Source organism: Juglans regia, chromosome 13 (assembly GCF_001411555.2).
Source record: "Juglans regia cultivar Chandler chromosome 13, Walnut 2.0, whole genome shotgun sequence".
Taxonomy (NCBI): domain Eukaryota; kingdom Viridiplantae; phylum Streptophyta; class Magnoliopsida; order Fagales; family Juglandaceae; genus Juglans; species Juglans regia.
Window position 1 is genome coordinate 29,578,957 of NC_049913.1, and position 22,974 is coordinate 29,601,930.

Genomic DNA, 22,974 nt, shown 5'->3' on the forward strand with positions numbered 1-22,974 from the left:
TTTTATTTAATGATTAAAGAAGTGTATTAATAAAGTTATATACTTTTTTAATTTTTTTTAGTGATTAAAGATATTAAATAAATACTTTAAAAAAATGATAAAAAAATAAAAAAAATTTAAAATACCTTTTAATAGTAGATGAATAGTAATAAAATAATAATATAATCCTATCATTACCCTTTATAAAAAGAGGGCATCTCACGCATATATCATTTGAGTTGATCCCAATATTATTCTAAAATATATACACTACTTATAACGAAACTCAACGTTTTTATTTAGTGGCTTGGCCTCCACCCCGTACGTAGGTTATTGCACGTGTGGTTGGTTGGTTTTTGTATAAAAATTAAAAAAAAAAAAGCTTTTGAGTATCATAGTCTGCATCCATATTTTTCTTTGGAGTATTATAATTGTACATATAATTGTGAAGCGCATAATCGTTTTGAAAAAAAATAGAATTTATTATTAAAAAATTAATTTTTTTATGTGAGTCTTATATTTTATTCACTTTTTTTTTTTCAAAATAATTATACGACAATTGCACAATTATAAATATAATTTCTCTTTCTTTTGTCGAAAATCTCAACAATTCCTTTTAAGTTTGGGCGAGGAAGAAAGATTAATGTGCTTAGGGTGAACATGTAAATCAAAAGAAGGATTTCATTCATATTTTTGGACGCACCATATAATACAGAGTTTTATTCAAAGACATGATTAAAAAGTAAAGAGCACCACCTCATGATGTGGGTAGTCTTCATCATAACACACAATAAGAAGACCACTCCAACTTATTCCTTACACAAACCAACAAGTTTTTCTTACAGTACTACTGCATGCTCGATCTGGTTCTAATTAAGCCTTGGCAAGGTGGGCATCAATGTCTTTAGTGATATTAACCATCATATTGAGGTACTTAATTGGAGCAGGCACTTCCTCTCTCAATTTCTCATATTCAAGAGACACTTTCGCCAAGCTGCCATTACCCTTTGGAGTAACCTGATAAGTGGCCTTAATGCTCTTGTAATACTTCATGGGATCTCCTTCAATACCCACAAGAGTTACTGCCCTGTTTGCATCATCTAATTCAACCTTCTCCTTGAAAACCTCAGCATTCCCCTCTGTGGTTTTCGCAAGAAAAAACAGGGACATCAAATTCAGTTTCCCAAGAATATATATATATATATATATATATATGTGTGTGTGTGTGTGTGTGCGCGCGTGTGTGTGTGTGTGCAAGGACACCAAGCAAACTCAACTGTCTTAACAATAATTTAAAACATCTAGGACGATACTAACCAAACAATTGTGTGCAATCCAGAACATTTCTCAAGAAAATAATGTTATATAACAGCTAGCTAGGCCTAGTTTATCATTAAAACATGTATTTTCCAGGCTCATAACAAATAATTTCTTGTATAATGACGTAAACTGTGAGTATTACAGGTGAAAATGGAAGCGAAGAGGAGCACCATGCATGCATGTATATTTAACCACGTCAAAACAACTCATATCTAAAGTTTGGAAAAATTAAGTAACTAGAGGATCAAGTTGGCAGCCTTACCCACTGTATATTTCCAGACCTTGATAGAGCCATGTGTCGTCCAATCACCTTCATGCACCTCAACTCCCTGAACAATGTCAGGAGTGGCTGTGGGAACGTGGTGGGCAGTGGTCTTGAAGATGTTGTAGTACTTATCAGCGGCTGCCTTTATTTCTATTTCAGCCTCTATCTTACCCTTTAGAGCCATATTTTCCTACACAGCTAAAACGTCCACTCAGAAACAATGTAGCAACTCGGTTCCAATAAATCTGATAAAAACTAAATACGTAAGATGAATGGAGACGACTTTGCTTCCTGCTGAATATATATAGAAAAGTATGGTGGCCAATTAATTATGTGATTATTTGGATGAAGTTATCCAGCACCTTTTTTTTTTTTTAGCATTACATTATTTTAGAGAAGCATCATTTAAAAAAGGAAAACAATTGAGGTGGGTGGAGGAAGAGGTCCCAGGCCATGGCATCAAATACCCTCGACGAGGCATGATCCATGAGAGGATTGCCCTTGAGAGTTGCTTGAGATCACCCAACCGCCCATAAGGTTAATTGGTCTAAGCAGCAAGCACCCCTAATATTAGATTGGATCACGACAACTGGCGATGTGCAGGCTCTTGTTATGATCTTAACAATTAAAGGCTTAACCAAATTAATATATATCAAACAGTCATATTGATTGATACATCGAGTAGCCAAAAGAGAAAGAGCTATCATCGAGTCAGTGTCAATATAATGGACCGCCAAAGATGTCAAATATAGAGGTATAGTGGAGTGCTATAATCTTAATGGTTAAAAGTTTAATCAAATTAGTATCCGACAGTTCTAAGACATTTAGATCAATGGTTGAGCCTATTGCAGTACCTTCCAGTTCCCTCCACCCTCTAAAATCGTAGTTTGCCGTTGTTAGTGGTGGAAAGAGCCCACCTTACTATATATCTACCCTCTTGTGATAGAAAACTGAGTAGATACCCTTAGATCTTGATTACATTAATAAATAAATAACATCAAAAAATAATAATATACTTCTATTTCATTAATTATTGTCTGCGTCTTGAACCATACTACTATTGATCGAAGTAATCAGCATGCAGCTCATGGCAGATTCACACGTCAATTATAAAATATGAGAAAGAAATCAAGGTTGGATCTGCCAAATCATAGTTCGATTTTGATTTCATATGCCTGGCCTTATCTGATACTACTGTATAAGAAAAAATATATTTTAATGATCTATATATATATATATGGTAACATTTGGAAATAATTAATATATATGTCTCCCTTTTGCTAAAACATTTGTCTTTTTCTTTAAAAGTCATCGCCAACTCTTGCACCCGTGTCTAAAATAAATACAAACAAAAGAATCTATTCTAAAGAAAGTGTTCATCACAATGTGTTTTAATACCGAGTTCTCTCTTTTTAATTTGTTATTGCATGTTATTTTACATATTTTCTAGTTTACGAAGCATTTGCACATATATAATTTATTATCCAAATATTCCCTACACAAATTAGATTAATACAAAGAAATTATCAATTTCCATTCACTTCCGAGTGAACGGCTGGGGAATTCTGACCAAATCGGACAAAAATTAAATCAAAATAAAGAAAAGCTTAAAGGAAAAGAAAAAAGAGAAAAACGTATCACATGCAGTTACCCATCACATTCCGCCCAGTCGATCAAAACCCCGGCCAGTTTAAAAAGCTAGCTTTTGATAGTCACCATCTTCACCTTCCAGGTGATTTTTGACCCAATCTAAGAAAGAATCTCAATCGGGAAAGAAAATGATGGAAGTGATTAAAATACGTCTAGAGATAGTGAGTGAAGACGAAACCTAATTGGCCAAGAAAGAAAATATTTATATGTTATTTTATTTAACTTTTATTCTGGTTTTAGGATAGTTACCTAATTCTAACCTTTGCAACAAGAGCATTAAAGATTTCAGTTGAAAATTAGAATCCCATCATCATATTTAAATAGACAAAAATGAGTGTAAAGTGGAAATTGAGAAAAAAGAAAAAGAAAAGAACAATGGTTTGAGTCTACTTTGAGAAAGCAAAATAAAACCTTCCCTTTTTATTTTTATCATCATTATTATTTTTTTTTTAATATCTAAACACCTTCATTCATCAACAAAGAGATTACAAATGTTTGTCGGTCCAAATAACTGGCAATATGAAATCTGGGACTGAATCCCCCAAATTAAAATATCATTTACATGCCGAGCATGTCGAGTAAGTCTATGAGCAACTACATTTCCCAGCCTCCCTATATATTGAAGTTTGTAATTCTAAATAAGCTTCATCAACTCGATTGTCTCCATTAACAGGTTGCCCAGCAGAGATGATGATTCTTTACCAACTTGGAGTGCTTGGACTATTAACAATGAGTCACTTTTTAGGATAAGTTCATTGATTCCCATATGCACACAAAATTTTAATCCTCGGAAAAGAGCCAGTAATTCAATCTCAATAGGGTCATTCACTTCATGTTCTTTTCTACTTGCAGCCATGATAACATCTCGTTTTTCGTCTCGAAGGACCATCCCTACTCCTGCACTATGCTAATCATGAAAAATAGCTCCATCTAGATTGAGTTTCAATGCACCCAGATGAGGAGGAGACCAAAAACAATGTATCTGATTCAGCTTTTTTGGTTTACCTCTGACTTCTTTGAACTCTTTTTGCATAGACAAAGCATGCACAACAATTTGCTCAGGCTTTAGCACCTTCTCCTCATGTATCTTGTGGTTCCTTCTATACCACATCCCCCAAGCAATAAGAAAAGACTTTTCTAGACCTGCCTTATTTCCTTTATCTTAGGCACATCTAGCTAGATCAGCAAACATTTTTGCTCTACTATGTGGTTTAAGAATATGGAAATGTTGACTCCAACTCTCTACAATGGAGGGGCAGTAGAAGAGAGCATGAACCAAATCCTCCACTTCAACTCCACAGAATGTGCAAACCTCATCATTTAGGACATTTATCCTTTTCAAATTTTGCAGTGTTGGTAAACCATTTTTACAAGCTCTCCAAGCAAATACTTTTCTTTTATTTGGGACTTTTAGCTTCCATATTTCCTTCCACATCCATTTCTGACTTACGGCCCTTGAGCTCTACCCCTTCTGAGTACCTATGTTCATTTCACAGAGTAATTTGTAGGTACTTTTCGTACTATAATTACCATCTTTCTCTTTCTCCCAGATTAGTTTATCTTCATGATTATCAGGTGTGAGGATAATGTTTAACACATCTACTGCAACTCTAGGTCGGAGAATATCTTCTATTTTCTCAAGATCCCACCAATTACAAATACTATTAATGAGACTGTCCATTGTTTCCTCACTAGCCCAGGCTCCTGTCTCAACCAAACTTTGATGCGCAGGTTTATGACTTAGAATCGAGTAGTCCTTCCAGACTTTGATATTCTTTTCATTCCCCACTCTCCATCTACAACCTTTTTTCAATACTTTCCTAGTTTCCCTGATTCCTCTCCAAGCATAGGAAGGTGACTTGCCAAACTTAGCTTCAAAGAAATTTGTATGAGGAAAATACTTTGCTTTGAAAACTTCATGCATCAAAGTAGAATTAACAATCATAATTCTCCAATCCTTCTTAGCCAACAATGATCTATTGAAAGTCTTGAGATATTTGAAATCCATTTCACCATCAATTTTTGATTCACACATTGTCTTCCAGCTTACCCAATATATTTTATTCTCCTTCTCTTTCTACCCCCACCAGAATCTAGCCATCATCTTTCCCAAATCATCACATAAAGTCCCAAGAAGTTTGAAGCAACTCATAGTATATGTCGGTCCGGACAGACATAGCTACTACCTTTATCAGAATTTCTCTTCCCCCTTAAAACAACAAGGGGCAGAAATGTTATTCCTTAAACTAGATATAAGTAAAGCATATGATAGAGACATGTACCCCACTTTCCCATTCTTTTTCAGACTCAGAAATGAACAAGTTCATGAGCAATCAGGATATTGCCAGTAATGAGGCAGCCAGACACAAAAGCACTCTGTGAACTAGAAATCACATGAGGAAGAACAACCTTTAACCTATTTGCTAGAATTTTTTAGACCAATCTATAACTCACATTACAAAGGCTGATAAGTCTAAAATCAGCAACTACCTCAGGCTTTCTCTTCTTAGGAATGAGAGTGATAAAATTATGATTAAGAGCAGCAGGAAACATACCAGAATTTAAAGCATTTAACACTGTAGAGCTGACATCCTTTCCAGCCAATACTTTTTATAGAATATTGGTGCCATGCCATTAGGTCTAGGTGCTTTCGTAAGATTCATTTCATGTAAAGCAGTGCACACCTCCTCCTTAGTGAACATCTTTGTGAGTTCTTCATTCATCTCAATTGTGATTTTTCTAGAGAGTCCTTCTAGAAAATTCATGTTCCCTCTATCACCTGATGTAGAAAAGAGATCTTTGAAATATTCCAGAATCATTTGGTTTCTTCCCTCCTCAATCCGCCATGCCCCTTCACTGTCTTTCACCCCAGTTATTGTGTACTTCTTCCTTCTTTAAGATGCTTTGTTATGGAAAAATGAGACATTTTGGTCACCTTCTTTGAGCCATAGAGCTTTAGATCTTTGTCTTCACATGATCTCTTCCCTTTCCAACCAAGTTTGTACCTTTACTCGAGCTTCTTTATGTTCTTTGATCCTTAGACATCTTGGGTCGCTTTGTTGTAATTGCTGAAGTTTAGTTCAGGCATGCATGATCTTTCTATGTACTATCCCAAAAGTCTTCCTATTTCAGACTTGCAACTTCTCATTGAATTTTGAAATTTTCCTCATCATAGAATCCATATCTTTGTTATTTACTTCACTATTCCATGCATCAACAATAACTTGTTCGCAATTAGTAGCCTTAACCCAAGATTGCTTCAAATCTAAAAATTTTTTAACCCCCTCCTTGACTTCTTTCAACATCAACATGTAAAATGATGGGAGTGTGATCAGAATAAGCTAATGTCCCATGTATAACTTGCACTAATTGGAACATATTTTTCCATTCCAGATTAGATAAGAATCTATCTAATCTCTCACTAATGCTATGTTGACTGCCTATTCTATTGCACCAAGTATACATAATCCATGTATTTCTCATATCATTCAATTCATGATCATCAAGAACTGATCTGAAACCTTTGATTTGGGTTTTAGGCCTTGCCCATCCCCCCATTTTTTCTTGATTACTCAATATTTCATTGAAGTCACCAAACACTAACCAGGCCTGCTCTCTATTTCCTTTCAGTGATCTAATCAAATTCCAAGTCTCATATCTTTTAATAGAATTTGGATTTCCATAAATGCCTATAAGTAACCATTCTTTACTATCATTTTACCGCCTTTTACAATTGCATGAATATGATATCTAGAAAAATTCAAAATAGATAACAAAGTATCTTTCTTCCATAGAAGTGTTATTCCTCCACTCCTTACTTCACAATCCACTAGCAAACAACACTCAAAACCCAACCTAAATCTTAATCCATCCATCCTTCTCGCAAGCAATTTTATTTATAATAAAAGCATAACATTCGGATCTTCCTTCTTGACAAGATCATGAAGGGCTCAAATTCCTTGTGGGTTCCCAAGCCCACGAGAATTCCAACTTAAGAGTTTCATTGTGCCTGGTGGGGCTAGGTACCAACATCCACCGATAATACTTGTTTAGTTTCCTTCTCACAGAGTTCCACAGTCTGTAAATGGGATACTGTAGACGGGTAACCCCACTCCCCTTTTCTACTTTTATTATTAACCATAATAGGGCAAATCGTTTCATCCTCATCATATGATAGTAGGTTAGTAATCGTACCTGAGGTGCAAGCTCTCTTCTTCCACCCACCACTAGACCTCATATGCTTCTCGTGATTCTTTGGTCGTTGGAGGATTTGAGGCTCCTTTTCTTGATAAGTCCTCACCTTAACGCCATTAGGCTTTTGGACCGATCTTGTATCAGCTTGAAGAAGAGGCTCACTATTAGTAGGGGCAATAAGAAGCTCAAGCCCAATGCATGACATTAACTCAGTGGAATAGAAATCCTCCCACGCCCCATCAGTTTGAATTTCCTTCATGGCAGTCCTCTCCCATATTTTCTCCCCCAACTTCTCTTGATTTTCATCCTTCTGTGTATCACTATCCCTTCTTTTACGGCTATCTTCTTACACCTCCTCCATCAGCGCACTTTCTATATATGGTTGGTTTTCCAGTTACACAATTTTCGCATGTTTCCTTTTTCTTACCATAACAGTGAGATGTTTCCAAATTTGGATCTCTCATCGGATGTTGATCAGTCGTTCTCCAGCCGCCATGGTCACCATTATTCTGGTAACTCTCCTTCAGCCCATTTTCTTCTTCCACTTGGCTTCCACGAAGTCCCCGTCTATGGAAAAGCTCACTATGGTGCCTTCCACTAGTCTCTGCTAGTAACCACGGACTGAATTGTGCCAGCATTATCGTTTGTTTTTCCTTTTGTTTGCACCCTAGGGGGCATGAATCATACTTAACTGGTACCCATATCTTTGAGCCATTGATTGTTACGGTTCTTCCACGAGCAATTGGTTTTGTAAGATCTAAATAGACCTTAACTCGTAAGAAATTGCCCCACCCCACATCATCATCATCCACATCCACTTCTTCAACACTGTCAATCAAATTGCCTATTTTTTTCCCACAGAGTCGGTTCATTCTTGCTAATGGTAAATTGTGAAGTTGAAGCCACAAAGAATCATGATCAAAATTCATTTTCCTTGGTTAAATGAACTCTTTGTTTATTTACATGATTAGCAAAGGTAAAAATAAAAACATTTGGTCCTACTTCCTGGAACATTGCTGGTTTACTCAATCTCCACACATTTTCCATAGTGGATTCTAGTATTGATTTTCCTATTGATCTTTCGATACATACTCTCTCAATCAAACAAAGCTGTCCTTTTCTGTGAATTTCCTCCAAATCCTCACTTTCAATAGCTATTTTGCAGCATCCTCCTCTAAGTGAGATTTACCTCACATCTCCTCCAACTTTTCCATTACCCACTATTGAAACACTAAATCTTTCGATGCTTCACCTATCCGGCCACTTTAGCGAAACCACCACATAGATATATAGCGACTCTACGATACCCCCCTCTATCTCTCCAAGAGAGACTAGCCTAAAGAGGAGACTTTACGACACCACCTAATAATGTTTTGTCATCATTAATTAACCCAACATTTCTAGCTTGATTGAACCAATTCTATAATTAATTTTTCTTTCCCTAAAAGCAATCCTTTCAAAGGTTGACGTACACATTCCAACATATTTAAGCACATTGAATAAAAAACAAAGTACTTATCTCAAGGACATATCAAAATGCCTACTTGAGGAGATTGTAAATAACTGGAATTTAGGAGACATTGTATAGTACTAATTAAGTGGGCCGGGCAAGAAGCATAGTGTTTGAACAATAAAAGCATGAAAAAATTGTTAGTTTTTAATTTTATATATTTTATTATTATTTTGTTCATAACCTGATTGTGAAGTTGTTTGAATATGACGATTTTTAATTTATTGCTAATTTAAATAAATTATATAAAGAAGAAGAAATGGTATAGACGAAAACAGACAAAATCTACCTATAATTTTTTTAAGAAATAATTTTATCCGACATATGTAAATGGAAGAATCTTATCCTTGGAAATCATTAAATTAGAGCTACGTACGTACAAAGTAGGCCTGCACACCGTCCAACCTGCACTGATTATTGCCCCGACCCGACCCGACCCGGTGTCCAGACCAACAAGAAAAGCACCGACCCGATTTGAGTCGGGTCAACCGGTCTACCAGTTGAAAACTTAAAAGTCGTTTCCACTTTCCAAGCCCTGAAGATTACTTCGTCGCATCTCATCTTCACCACCAGCGTGTGTGCGAGCGTGTGTTTGATGGGTAAGCAAGAAAGCACTTTTAAGTTTCCAGGCCAGTAGTCCGGTGATGCGATCCTACGCTGCCTTCCGATCCTCCGATCCTTGCTTGATCGCCTCGAGAATACCACCACCAGCGTTGACGCCCGTAACTTCCTCTCCCTTCTCCAGAATCGCTTCGCCTCCTCTCCTTCCAAACTTGCCACCGATTATTTATTCCACTCTTTCCATTTTCGTATCGACGCGATGGGTATGAGTTGGGTCGCGTGATGTATTTCTTTTGGTTGTGATGAATTTCTGGTGGCTTGGTGGACGAGGGCTACCTTGTTTTTCCTTTGTTTGAGGCAGTGCTTGTTGGTTGTTGGAGTCGACAGGGAAGACGAATGGAAGTGGGGAGGGATGGCAGCGAGGGTTTGCGATTTGGGGACGGATGCAGACGATTTGAGATTTGGGGAGGTCAGTCGGATCGAAACCGACAGTTAGCGGGTTTGACCCGCAAGTTAGTTCAACCTGCTTTTATCGGTCGGGTCGGGTCGGGTCGTGCGGACGGTGCTGGTTAAGGACTTTTCTGCACAGCCCTAGTACAAAGTTTGCAGCTTTTATCAAAAGAGAGCATCTCTCACATCAATTGAGCTGATAATTTTATCCGTTCATTTCCACGGCCTTATTTTCCTGCTCTCTCAAGTCTACAGAATGTTTCAAATTAGCATTCCAGAAGGGCGGACTCAACTCACCACACTGCAGTATAAACTATAATGAATGAAGATTCATTTTTCTATCTTTTTATAGGCAGTGATTTTATTATAAGGATCATGCCAAAATCTTCACACCTAGATGGTAAATACTAATATATAGTTCAAAAAATGTAAAAGGAAAATATTGGGAGGAGAAGATGAGACCAACGAGGTAGCCTAGAAACCTTGTTTTATTAACCAATAGACTGCTATATATATGGTCCAAGAGAAGACTTATCATGTAGATATATGGTTTTTGTTGGTAGTCCTCAGAGAGGCTTGCCCAAGGTTTTTCGCTACAACAATGAGATGCAATAATAAGTGGGATTGAAGATATCTTATTTCATAATCTTAAGATAGGACAATCAGCTAAATGCGAAACCCCACTGTTCTAAGAAGATTTTTTTAAAACTCACAATGAAGGCTTAATTAAAAATAGTTGTGGAACTAGTGGCACTACAACAAATTTTGGCTTTTGTGACAGACGAAACCGTCACAACAAATAACCAAACCGTCACAAATACTTTTTTGTGACGGCTTGAGACTGTCACCTAAAAGGAGTCACAGAAAGTAATTTGTGACGGTTTACTGTTCAATGGTCACAAAAAGTTTTTTTTGTAACGGTTGTAAGTGTTCCGTGAGATGTAACGTTCGAACGTAAAGTTTTTTTGTGACAATTAAAATCTATCACAGAAAGTAATGTTTGCAAGTAAAAACCAACGTTCGAACATTAAAAAACTAGACTTTCGTTGCTTTTGCTTTCGCACGATTAATATTTACGTTCGATTGTAACAACGTTCACACGTTTGTTCGGAGGCGTTTGAATGTAGCATTCAGATGTTAATGGCAAAGCGTTCGAACGTAAAATGTTTAACGTTCGGATGTTGGGTTGTTGTTAGAACATATCTATTATAATCATTTGAACGTTTAGAGTGTTTGTGGGTGGAAATGTTCGAACGGAATGACTTACGTTCGAACGTTTTGTTGGAATTCGGTGGTATTATGTTTGAACGTTGGTTTGAATGTGAAGCCATGTTCGAACGTTTCTTCTTTACATTCGAACGTACTGATCAGAAATACTAATTTTATAAAATTAAAAAGCATACAAATCGTATCATATTACACCATAAATATAACAACTAATAATGTCTTATAGAGTTGTAAAATTAGACAATAAAAATTTCTAATAATGATGATAATATATTCATTTCTTCTTCTTTTCTCACCTACCGCGATCCTGCTGCAGTGACATAACATGTTTCATATGGACCAGCATCTCCCTCTGTACTTGCTCTTAAAGTTCAATGCGTATTCTCTCCTCTTGGTCTCTTTGTCACTCCTGCAAACATGTCTCTAAATCATACTATCATAATAAGAGAGTCTCCAACTCCTTCTGTTTCGACTTCATTTGCTCAATTTCTTGGCATGCTGCATCTAAGTCTTTGGTAAGATTATTAACTTCCGAAGTCAAGGTCGTGGAGGATGAACAGTCACGCTTGAAATAACATCTCAAACCTCTTACCAAGTCAGACCTGCACCCGAGCACTTGCGTGAATCTGTCCATGTCACTAGGAGATGATTTATCAGAGGCTGACTGCATCTCAATCATTTTTTCCTACAATTACAAAGATAACACACAATAAATAATATATTAGAAGAAATGAGGAATCAAACAAAATATCTATTCACATGTTGCATAATTTATTCACAGAAAATGACCTCATTTACATAATTATCTTTAGCGACATGATCAATTTACTCAATGTGCTCATCAGTGAGAGTAGCAACATCGACATGAATGATGGAGAAATTTTCAGGATTATCACGTTTCTAACAAAGTCACATTAGTAATTTTAAAAAATAATGTTAGTACTTAAATAAAAGAATATGATAAAAATAAGTGAATTTTAATAAGAGAAAGAAATCAAGGTTGGATTTGCCAAATCATAGTTGGATTTTGATTTCATATTTGAGGACCTACTGCCTAGCCTTATCTGATACTACCATATAAGAACAAAAATATTTTAATCTATATGGTAAGATTTGGACATAATTAAAATATATGTCTCCATTTCCCTAAAACATTTGTCTTTTTATTTGAAAGTTATCAACTACTCTTGCACTCATGTCTAAAAAAATTACAAACAAAAGCAATTAAATAATGATTAATGTATAAAAATTGAAATCATTAGTAAGTGTAGTAACATCATAATATGTATTAGAGTTTATATATGTTAATGTCAATTAGCAACTTAAATCACGCATTAACACATAGTAAGTACTTAGGGGTTTCAGACTTGTTCGAAACCCCACACCAACTTTTCTTAGGACCTGATCCGATATTTTTAAAATTATGACCTATTGGAAAGTTTAGTGGAAAAAAATGATCAATTTCAATTTTTTTCATCAGGGTGAAAAGCAGAAGACTAGGAATTCTAACCCGACCCAAAAATATGAGTAATATTACATATAGTTGTGGAATATGTAAGCGCCGTGAAGTCGTTTTGAAAAAGAGTGAGATCTTCTATTAAGAAATTAATTTTTTTTTCACATGAGTCTTGTATTTATTCATTTTTTCAAAATGATTGCGCGACCCTTACATACTCACGACTGCAACTATCATTTCTCTTATATACAACAAAAGTAAAAGTATGTGCTATATATAAAGGAAACATTTCCCAAGAGCCCAACCCATTCTTTTGGGCCAAAAACTAACAAAACTGGCGAGTTTCAACCTATCACATTCAGTTGAAAGATGAAAGTTGTGACTTTTGACCCAATCGACTAGGAGGAACAAATCTATGGTCCTATGGAATAGAATGTAACCACAAAAGAAAATATTTGTATGCATTTGAAATTATAAATGCAAATTGAGTAAACTAGTTTCATCTCCAGAAGATATCGGAATGCCTATTTGAGGAGATGGTAAACAACTGGAATTTAAGACACTGTATATAAAAGAGGGCAAGAAGCATTGTATTTGAACAATAAAATTCAAATTCACAAATGAGAACATATTCCAACCAATCAATATATTAATTAGTATGAGGGACCACAATAATAACACAATACTAGCCAAGCATTCATAAATTAAAAAAAAAACTCAAAAACTATCTGTTGATGACATGTTTCGCACACCGAGTACTGGGTTCAATCACCTGCAATACAGATGAAATGGTGGGCTTAGGGTTATTTTGGGGAACCTCCATTGCCAAAGTTAGTATTTATTCCTTAGTATATTTTCTTCTAAAATCCGAGAGAGCCCATTGTTACCTGGTATTCGGTTTTATATTGGATATCAGGGGGGACAACTTGTACCCTGTGTTAGGGGTTAGTGTCTCGAGCACAAGTGCTAGGTCGTAGTCTTTTGCGGCATGGTATCCTAGGTAGTGCTTTGATAGCAAGTGGATGAAGCGATCACTTCCTGTGCACTCCATCATAAGCAGGGGTATTGTCCACAATTCCCGTCTATTTGCCGGATACGATCCTTAAATGCAAGGTGTTCCTGCAGAAGAGTGTCAGAGTTGGTGGTTTTGTCTGTCCAAGTCGACACGAGCCTACTGGCTTAGGGGCTCATGGGCTGGTGGGACTTGTACAGCTCATGGGCCGGTTGTGTTGATGTTTCTTAGATGCATTGGAGAAGCGCAACTCGGGCCAAGGTGGGCTTTAGTTTCTCTGTCAAGCCCAATATAGACAATATGAGGATGGACTTTCCATTCATCCTCATAACTCCTCTCACTGAGAATTACTAAATATAGACAATATGATCTAAAAATATCAGAATGTCAAAAGAATATTCATCGTCATTTAGAACTTTGGGCTATGTGTATATGTGAGTAGGGGTTTAACGGGTCCAGTTTGGTCTGATTTTAGACAAAATTTAGGACAGAACAGGTATGCACTAGTTTTACATTTTCGAAAACCGATTACTCACCAGTTACCCTCCTAAACCAGTACCTCCGGTTTTACCAGTTCGGTCTAGTTTTCAAGTTTTAACAAAATGCAACTTATGTATTTTACAAAAATTTATCTAATATAAATGTATTTACCAAAATTAATATATATTATAATACCAAATAACTATAGACTATACCAATACTAATAGTAATAGTAATATTAATACTATATATAGTTATAGTGATATTAACACTAACGTATTAAGTTAACTATACTATTATACATATATTATGCTATAACTCTTATAATATATTAATATATACTAATACTATATATTATACTATTATAGTGTTACTACTACATATAGTATATATATATATATATATTATAGTGATATAGTGATACTAATACTATATATAGTTATAATAATTTAGTTATAGTGAATCAGTTATTAGTATAACTGTAACGCTTCAATGGAAGGCCCAAACTACATAGCGTATACTCTAAAATGACTAGTTAATAATATAATTGGAGCTCCATTGGAACCTTATAAAAAATAAAAACTTCTCATTCTCAAGCAATGTGCAGAAAACTCATACACCACTAATTCTTATCCATATCATATGGGGTATCACAATAACTATATAATAGTATTAGTATTAGTATAACTATATATTAATATTAATTATAGTGATTTGGTATATAACTATATTAATATATGTTATAGTAATTTAGTATAACTATATTAATATTAGTTAAAGTTATAGTGACTACTTATTACTAGTGCACCTCCAGAGTTTTTACATGTCTAAATGTTATCAGTGGTTGTAAAGAAAATTCCTTGGGATTCTTCTACATTCTAGCTAGTACGGAGAACGTACGCCTTTAGCAAATCAAGAGGTATGAAATTCATTTGAGAGAAGCCTTTTTGCGATATAGTTCACCATATACAATATGTAGACTGAGGATAGTTTATTTTTATAATCAGATGAGATAAAATTAGATTAATTAAGATAAAAATAAAAATTAAATAAAATATTATTATAATATATTTTTGTAATATTATTTTTATTTTAAAATTTAAAAATGTCAAATTATTTATTATATTTTGTGTAAAAATTTAAAAAAATTGTAATAATTATATTAGATGAAATGAAATGAAAATTTATGTAAAAATAAACGAGCCTAAATGAACAAGCTGGAATACTTCTGCTTGCAAATAAAATACCACATTTTGAAATTACAGTCATGCTTTAAATATTCAAATGGAAAAATGTTAATAGCATGATATGTTTGTGAAAGCACATAAATTTTGGTTTAAAAAACTCTAGGATTTGTCGAAAAAGATATGTAGAAATTAACATTTTTATGGTGGAACAATAGGATCAAGTGTGGCATTAATCAACTATATATAGTTCATCTGCTGATTCTATAGAAATAATTTTGTTTTTTGAATATGCAACTTGTAATAGTGCTATAGTCATTCATAAAGTTCCTAACTCTTGAGTTGATCAAGCGTTCTTTCACTAAGCCTTCTTTAACAATGAGGTTTAGTTCATTGAAGGTTCTTAATCTGCAATCTATTCTAGTTAAAGCTCAAGCCTATTTTCCAAAGGTAGCAACCTCCTGAGGACGTTGATTCTTTAAAGTTTAACAATGATGATTCTTCCATTGGAATATGGGGTAGATCACTAGCTATGAGGGGGTTGTGTGCTCCATACAAAATTCTCGGAGGGAGAGGAGGTGAAATAAAAACAAAAAGGCAAAAATAACTATTGTTTAAGGCTCATGTTTTTTGGTTAAGCTACGGAGGAAACCGCCAAATGCGGTTTACTTTGATTCAACAGTTGGGTTTGATTGGTTGTAGCTTGAAACCACACCTAAGAGAAAGACATTGCAATTCGCTGTTTTGGTGCATTTCGTAAGAGAACACCAATTACACATGAACCTCCATGTTCTCATTAAGGAAAATCAAGAACGTAATTATATAGATAGCTAGAGACGGAAGAACTCGCTCCTCAACAACACGAAAAGGAAAACGGAGGCTGTACAACCAGCAAAAATGGGGTGGCGTGGGACCCAACTTGAAGATACGAGGTTAAGGAATTCACCGATGTCGCGTGTGTGATCAGTAGAGTCGTGAAACCGCGGTGGCGCTTGGAGTCCATGCACACTCGGCGTTTTAGTCACATAAGGCTCACACATAGGTTGGATGGCGGCGATTCTCGGCTCATCTTGTAGATTTGCTTGGGAAGTAATTCATGATTGGCTCAGAGTCAATCGGTCGCGATAGCTAGTCCCAACTTAGTAGAGAAATAAAGTTTTAAAAAAAAAAAAAAAGGAAAAAGGGTATTCACAATGGTGTGAAAGGGGGAGAGAGAGAGAAAGGGCAGGTTTTGAGACAGGCATTCCCAGACTATCATATATCAATATAAAACATACGAACTTTATTCAATTTTTTTTTTTAACATAACATATAAAACTGATTACAAAGTTTTATTCCAAGGCATAAATAGTAAAGATCAGCACCAACTGTACTCTTCATTCACAACACACGATAATTTTTTAAAACAAACCTGGCTTAGATACATAAGCTAGTACTGCTTTGGTTGTCATGCTTAAATGACATAACAAGCACCAGAAAATGCATATACCCTTTTGATTATGCCTTGGCAAGGAATGCATCAATGTCTTTAGTCATGGTAACCATCATATTGTGGTACTTAATTGGAGCAGGCACTTCCTCTCTCAGTTTCTCATATTCAAGAGTCAATTTGACCAAGCTGCCATTACCCTTTGGAGTAGCCTGATAGGTGCCCTTAAAGCTCTTGAAATAGTCCATGACATCCCCTTCAATGCCCACAAGAGTTACTGCCCTATTTGCATCATCAAATTCAACCTTCTCTTTGAAAACCTCAGCATTCCCCTCTATGGTTTCACAAGCATGCAAACAATTAAGGACATCAAATTCAATCTCACATGAAACACATGCAATTACTTGTCTAACAGTAATTTGAAAAATCCAGTACGATCCTAAAGGTGTCCATCGCTGAGAAAAACATATTACAATTTTGCAAGCAATACAAAATGCGCATTCCGGAACAAAAAGCAAAACAACTCATCTCCAAGTTTGGAAATTATGATAACTTGCTAGACTTGGTTGATGCATGGCCTTACCGATTGTATAATTCCAGAACTTGATAGAGCCATGTGTCTCCCAATCACCTTCATGCACCTCAACTGCTTGTATAATGTTAGGAGTTGCTTTGGGAAAATGGTGGGTAGTGCTCCTGAAGATGTTGTAGTACTTATCAGCAGCTGACTTTATTTCTATCTCAGTCTCCAGCTTACCCTTTAGAGCCATATTTTTCTACACAGCTGATACCACTCAGAAACAATGTAGCTTTTCAGTACTAATAAATCTGATAAAAAAAAAACTAATATTAAGGAAGATGAATGGAGATGGCTTTGCTTCCCACTATATATAGAACTAGAAGAGCGTACTGACTTTACATGTGATTATTGGGATGGAATTATTAGGCACGTGCTTTACAAAATGGGGGATGCTAACGAGGAGAAAAGCTTTGTTTAGGTTAGGTGTAACTGATTATAAAGATTAGACATATAATATGTTGTATCAGTAGTGGGATTAAGTAAAAATATGTAGAAAAAGAAGAAGAAAAAAAAGAGAGGGAAAAATATGTAATTTCGTGATTTGTATATAGAAAGAATTTGAACTGATATTCCATGTCAAATAATGTTAGATACAGTTTTTAGGTGTGCAAATCCAATGCACACCTTAAGACTTTTTTCAACAAGAGTGCACGAGACTAGCTTACATACTCCAAGACTGTAAATATTATTTATTTTCTATGTCTATATCTATATATATATCCATCTAATTTGTTGATAAATTTTCTGATGTCACCATTGATAAAATCCAATTAGAAAAATTATTTGGTTCATTAAATTAATTATGTTGTTGAGTTCTACAAAGACCTCAAGAAACATTATTGTAAATCACTATTTGAGAGGTTACAATCAAATCCGCCTCCTTAGTCAGATATCCATATTTTCCTTGTTAAGCAGATTAAATATATATATATATATTATATATATATATATATATTATATATATATATACACACACACTCTTACATTACCTAACCTAACCTATACTTTTTAAATGCGCATGAAATAAGAAATTAAGTTGATGGAAAAGGTCTCTTTTACGTACGAGACAGCTCAAATATGCAGTTGTCTTTTATTATTGTCTTCTATTTTGGTTAGGAAATATAGATTTTGATCAAATAGATAAGTATGGGGGAAGATCAGGTGTGAGCATCGATCGAGGGCAGCAAGCTGGGGATCTATATATACATGCAATTTTCCACCTCGAATAGGGCTCAGCTATCACCATCCCATTCAGGTCAAATAGCGATGGGGTGGAGGCTGTCCCACCCATTCATGTTATCCAACCCACGTAAGATCCCTTAGAAGGTGGCTGAGACCTAAGGGATCTTACGTGGGTTGGATAACATGAATGGGTGGGACAGCCTCCACCCCATCGCTATTTGACCTGAATGGGATATTGGGGATAGCCAAGCCCTATTCGAGGTGGAAAATTGCATGTATATATAGATCCCCAGCTTGCTAGGTGGGTCGGTTAGCCCCTCTCGTTCTTGGCATGCATGCACTTGATCATGAGGGATATTATATATATGATCCGTTCAATTGGATTTTTTTTAAAATTTTTTGTTAAATATTTTTCATCTTCTTATCAACCTAGCTTATGTTTTTAAATTCTTAGCTTTTTTTAAGATTTTTATTTATGATTTTCTGAATTTTTTTTTTCTTTTTTCATTTCATTTCGTTTGTTTTTGGATCTTTTGTAATTTTTATTTGGCTAATTTATAGTTTATGCTTTTTAATTTCTTGCTCTGTATTTTTTTTTTTTTTTTTAGATTTTTAACTTACAAAAGTGTTACTTATCCTTGTGCTAGCTTGAGATATTGCCATGTATGTTTTTATTTTCTATTATCGAAGTTATAACCAAATGATCACGGCAAATATTATAATAAATAGGATTTAAAAATCTGGGTTGGAATCCTCTCATCTCTCCATCGTTGTCGACTTCATTAGGATCTGGCAAATCCTAGTTAGATTTTGATTTCATATTTTAGGAACTATTACTTGGCATTATTTGATAATACTATAGTAAATGCATATTATAATATCTTAATTGATAAATATATATTAAGATTTGGCAATAATTCACCTCTCCCTTTCGCTAAAGCATTAATTGTCATGATTTTCTTCCAAAGTCATCACCAAATCTTGCACTCGATCGTGTCTGAAACAAAAGCAAACAATATATATATATTAATATATATATATATATATATATATATATATATATAACCAAATGAAATCGTATAAGTAACATCAAACTATGTTTACGTGTTAGTGTTTATGTTAGCAAGCTAAATCATGTGGTAATTAACAGACGAGAAAATCTACGTACGTACTCTCAAGTCGGATCAAGACCGCACACTTCACACCATCTGCCAGCGTGTAACTTTTTTTCAAAGCCAAACGCGTGCCCTAGTATCTTACACAAATCCAAGTTTTCATCCAAAATCCCAAGTGATCAATGTCGTAACATTGAAATCTCACCTTTAAACCATTAATGCTCTTACGCATTTCCACAAAACAATGGAAAGATTCTTACGGATCTTGAGTTTGTTTTTAATGAAAAGAGAACATAAATAGGAAGAAACCCGAACCAACCATTTTCTCCCCTTTTGTGATCCAGTTATACTCTTTTTTGCAAGAGAGAAGCCACTATAGCAGTGCACACTTTGCACTCACTGCGTGGTTGCTTCTAGTTGATTGTTCCCAACACTCACTTTGGGAGATGTGTGATCTAAATGATGCAACATCATGTGTGCAAAATAGATGTACCTAATAGTGGCTTCTATCTATATTATACTATTATAGTGTTACTACTACATATAGTATATATAAATATATATATATATATATATATATATATATTATAGTGATATAGTGATACTAATACAATATATAGTTATAGTAATTTAGTTATAGTGAATCAGTTATTAGTAAAACTGTAACGCTTCAATGGAAGGCCCAAACCACATGACGTATACTCTAAAAAGACTAGTTAATGATGTAATTGGAGCCCCATTGGAACCTTACAAACATATTATTATAATATATTTTTGTAATATTATTTTTATTTTAAAATTTAAAAATGTCAAATTATTTATTATATTTTGTGTAAAAATTTAAAAAAATTGTAATAATTATATTAAATGAAATGAAATGAAATGAAAATTTTTGTAAAAATGAACGAGCCTAAATGAACAAGGAATACTTCTGCTTGCAAATAAAATACCACATTTTGAAATTACAGTCATGGTTTAAATATTCAAACGGAAAAATGTTAATAGCATGATATGTTTGTGAAAGTACATAAATTTTGGTTTAAAAAACTCTAGGATTTGTCGAAAAGATATGTAGAAATTAACACTTTTATGGTGGAACAATAGGATCAAGTGTGGCATTAATCAACTATATAAAGTTCATCTGCTGATTCTATAGAAATAATTTTGTTTTTTGAATATGCAACTTGTAATAGTGCTATAGTCATTCATAAAGTTCCTAACTCTTGAGTTGATCAAGCGTTCTTTCACTAAGCCTTCTTTAACAATGAGGTTTAGTTCATTGAAGGTTCTTAATGTGTGCTCCATACAAAATTCTCGGAGGGAGAGGATCGAGGTGAAATAAAAACAAAAAGGCAAAAATAACTATTGTTTAAGGCTCATGTTTTTTGGTTAAGCTACGGAGGAAACCGCCAAATGCGGTTTACTTTGATTCAACAGTTGGGTTAATTGATTGGTTGTAGCTTGAAACCACACCTAAGAGAAAGACATTGCAATTCGCTGTTTTGGTGCATTTCGTAAGAGAACACCAATTACACATGAACCTCCATGTTCTCATTAAGGAAAATCAAGAACGTAATTATATAGATAGCTAGAGACGGAAGAACTCGCTCCTCAACAACACGAAAAGGAAAACGGAGGCTGTACAACCAGCAAAAATGGGGTGGCGTGGGACCCAACTTGAAGATACGAGGTTAAGGAATTCACCGATGTCGCGTGTGTGATCAGTAGAGTCGTGAAACCGCGGTGGCGCTTGGAATCCATGCACACTCGGCGTTTTAGTCACATAAGGCTCACACATAGGTTGGATGGCGGCGATTCTCGGCTCATCTTGTAGATTTGCTTGGGAATTAATTCATTGATTGGCTCAGAGTCAATCGGTCGCGATAGCTAGTCCCAACTTAGTAGAGAAAAAAAATTTTAAAAAAAAAGAATAGAAAAGGAAATAGGGTATTCACAATGGTGTGAAGGGGGGACAGAGAGAGAGAGGGCAGGTTTTGAGACAGGCATTCCCAGACTATCATATATCAATATAAAACATACGAACTTTATTCAATTTGTTTTTTTACATAACATATAAAACTGATTACAAAGTTTTATTCCAAGGCATAAATAGTAAAGATCAGCACCAACTGTACTCTTCATTCACAACACAGGATAATTTTTTAAAACAAACCTGGCTTAGATACATAAACTAGTACTGCTTTGGTTGTCATGCTTAAATGACATAACAAGCACCAGAAAATGCATATACCCTTATGATTATGCCTTGGCAAGGAATGCATCAATGTCTTTAGTCATGGTAACCATCATATTGTGGTACTTAATTGGAGCAGGCACTTCCTCTCTCAGTTTCTCATATTCAAGAGTCAACTTGACCAAGCTGCCATTACCCTTTGGAGTAGCCTGAAAGGTGACCTTAAAGCTCTTGAAATAGTCCATGACATCCCCTTCAATGCCCACAAGAGTTACTGCCCTGTTTGCATCATCAAATTCAACCTTCTCTTTGAAAACCTCCCTCTACGGTTTCACAAGCATGCAAACAATTAAGGACATCAAATTCAATCTCACATGAAACACATGCAATTACTTGTCTAACAGTAATTTGAAAAATCCAGTACGATCCTAAAGGTGTCCATCGCTGAGAAAAAGATATTACAATTTTGCAAGCAATACAAAATGCGCATTCCGGAACAAAAAGCAAAACAACTCATCTCCAAAGTTTGGATATTATGATAACTTGCTAGACTTGGTTGATGCATGGCCTCACCGATTGTATAATTCCAGAACTTGATAGAGCCATGTGTCTCCCAATCACCTTCATGCACCTCAACTGCTTGTATAATGTTAGGAGTTGCTTTGGGAAAATGGTGGGTAGTGCTCCTGAAGATGTTGTAGTACTTATCAGCAGCTGACTTTATTTCTATCTCAGTCTCCAGCTTACCCTTTAGAGCCATATTTTTCTACACAGCTGATACCACTCAGAAACAATGTAGCTTTTCAGTACTAATAAATCTGATAAAAAAAAAACTAATATTAAGGAAGATGAATGGAGATGGCTTTGCTTCCCACTATATATAGAACTAGAAGAGCGTACTGACTTTACATGTGATTATTGGGATGGAATTATTAGGCACGTGCTTTACAAAATGGGGGATGCTAACGAGGAGAAAAGCTTTGTTTAGGTTAGGTGTAACTGATTATAAAGATTAGACATATAATATGTTGTATCAGTAGTGGGATTAAGTAAAAATATGTAGAAAAAGAAGAAAAAAAAAATATGTAATTTCGTGATTTGTATATAGAAAGAATTTGCACTGATATTCCATGTCGAATAATGTTAGATATAGTTTTTAGGTGTGCAAATCCAATGCACACCCTAA

At 35.0% G+C, this 22,974-nt stretch overlaps 2 protein-coding genes across 2 annotated transcripts; both read right to left on the reverse strand.

The window, feature by feature from the left end:
- Nucleotides 1-634: 634 nt before the first annotated feature.
- On the reverse strand, nucleotides 635-1,838 carry LOC108993986 (MLP-like protein 28). Its single transcript, XM_018969059.1, has 2 exons — nucleotides 1,562-1,838; nucleotides 635-1,118 (listed from the first exon to the last, which is right to left on the reverse strand). The coding sequence occupies exons 1-2, from the start codon at nucleotides 1,746-1,748 to the stop codon at nucleotides 853-855; spliced, it is 453 nt and encodes a 150-aa protein (XP_018824604.1). The 5' UTR covers nucleotides 1,749-1,838; the 3' UTR covers nucleotides 635-852.
- A 14,711-nt stretch (nucleotides 1,839-16,549) lies between these two features.
- Nucleotides 16,550-22,620, reverse strand: LOC108993985 (MLP-like protein 34). Its single transcript, XM_018969058.2, has 5 exons — nucleotides 22,362-22,620; nucleotides 22,213-22,232; nucleotides 21,857-22,111; nucleotides 17,301-17,493; nucleotides 16,550-17,051 (listed from the first exon to the last, which is right to left on the reverse strand). The coding sequence occupies exons 1-5, from the start codon at nucleotides 22,546-22,548 to the stop codon at nucleotides 16,786-16,788; spliced, it is 921 nt and encodes a 306-aa protein (XP_018824603.2). The 5' UTR covers nucleotides 22,549-22,620; the 3' UTR covers nucleotides 16,550-16,785.
- Nucleotides 22,621-22,974: the final 354 nt, after the last annotated feature.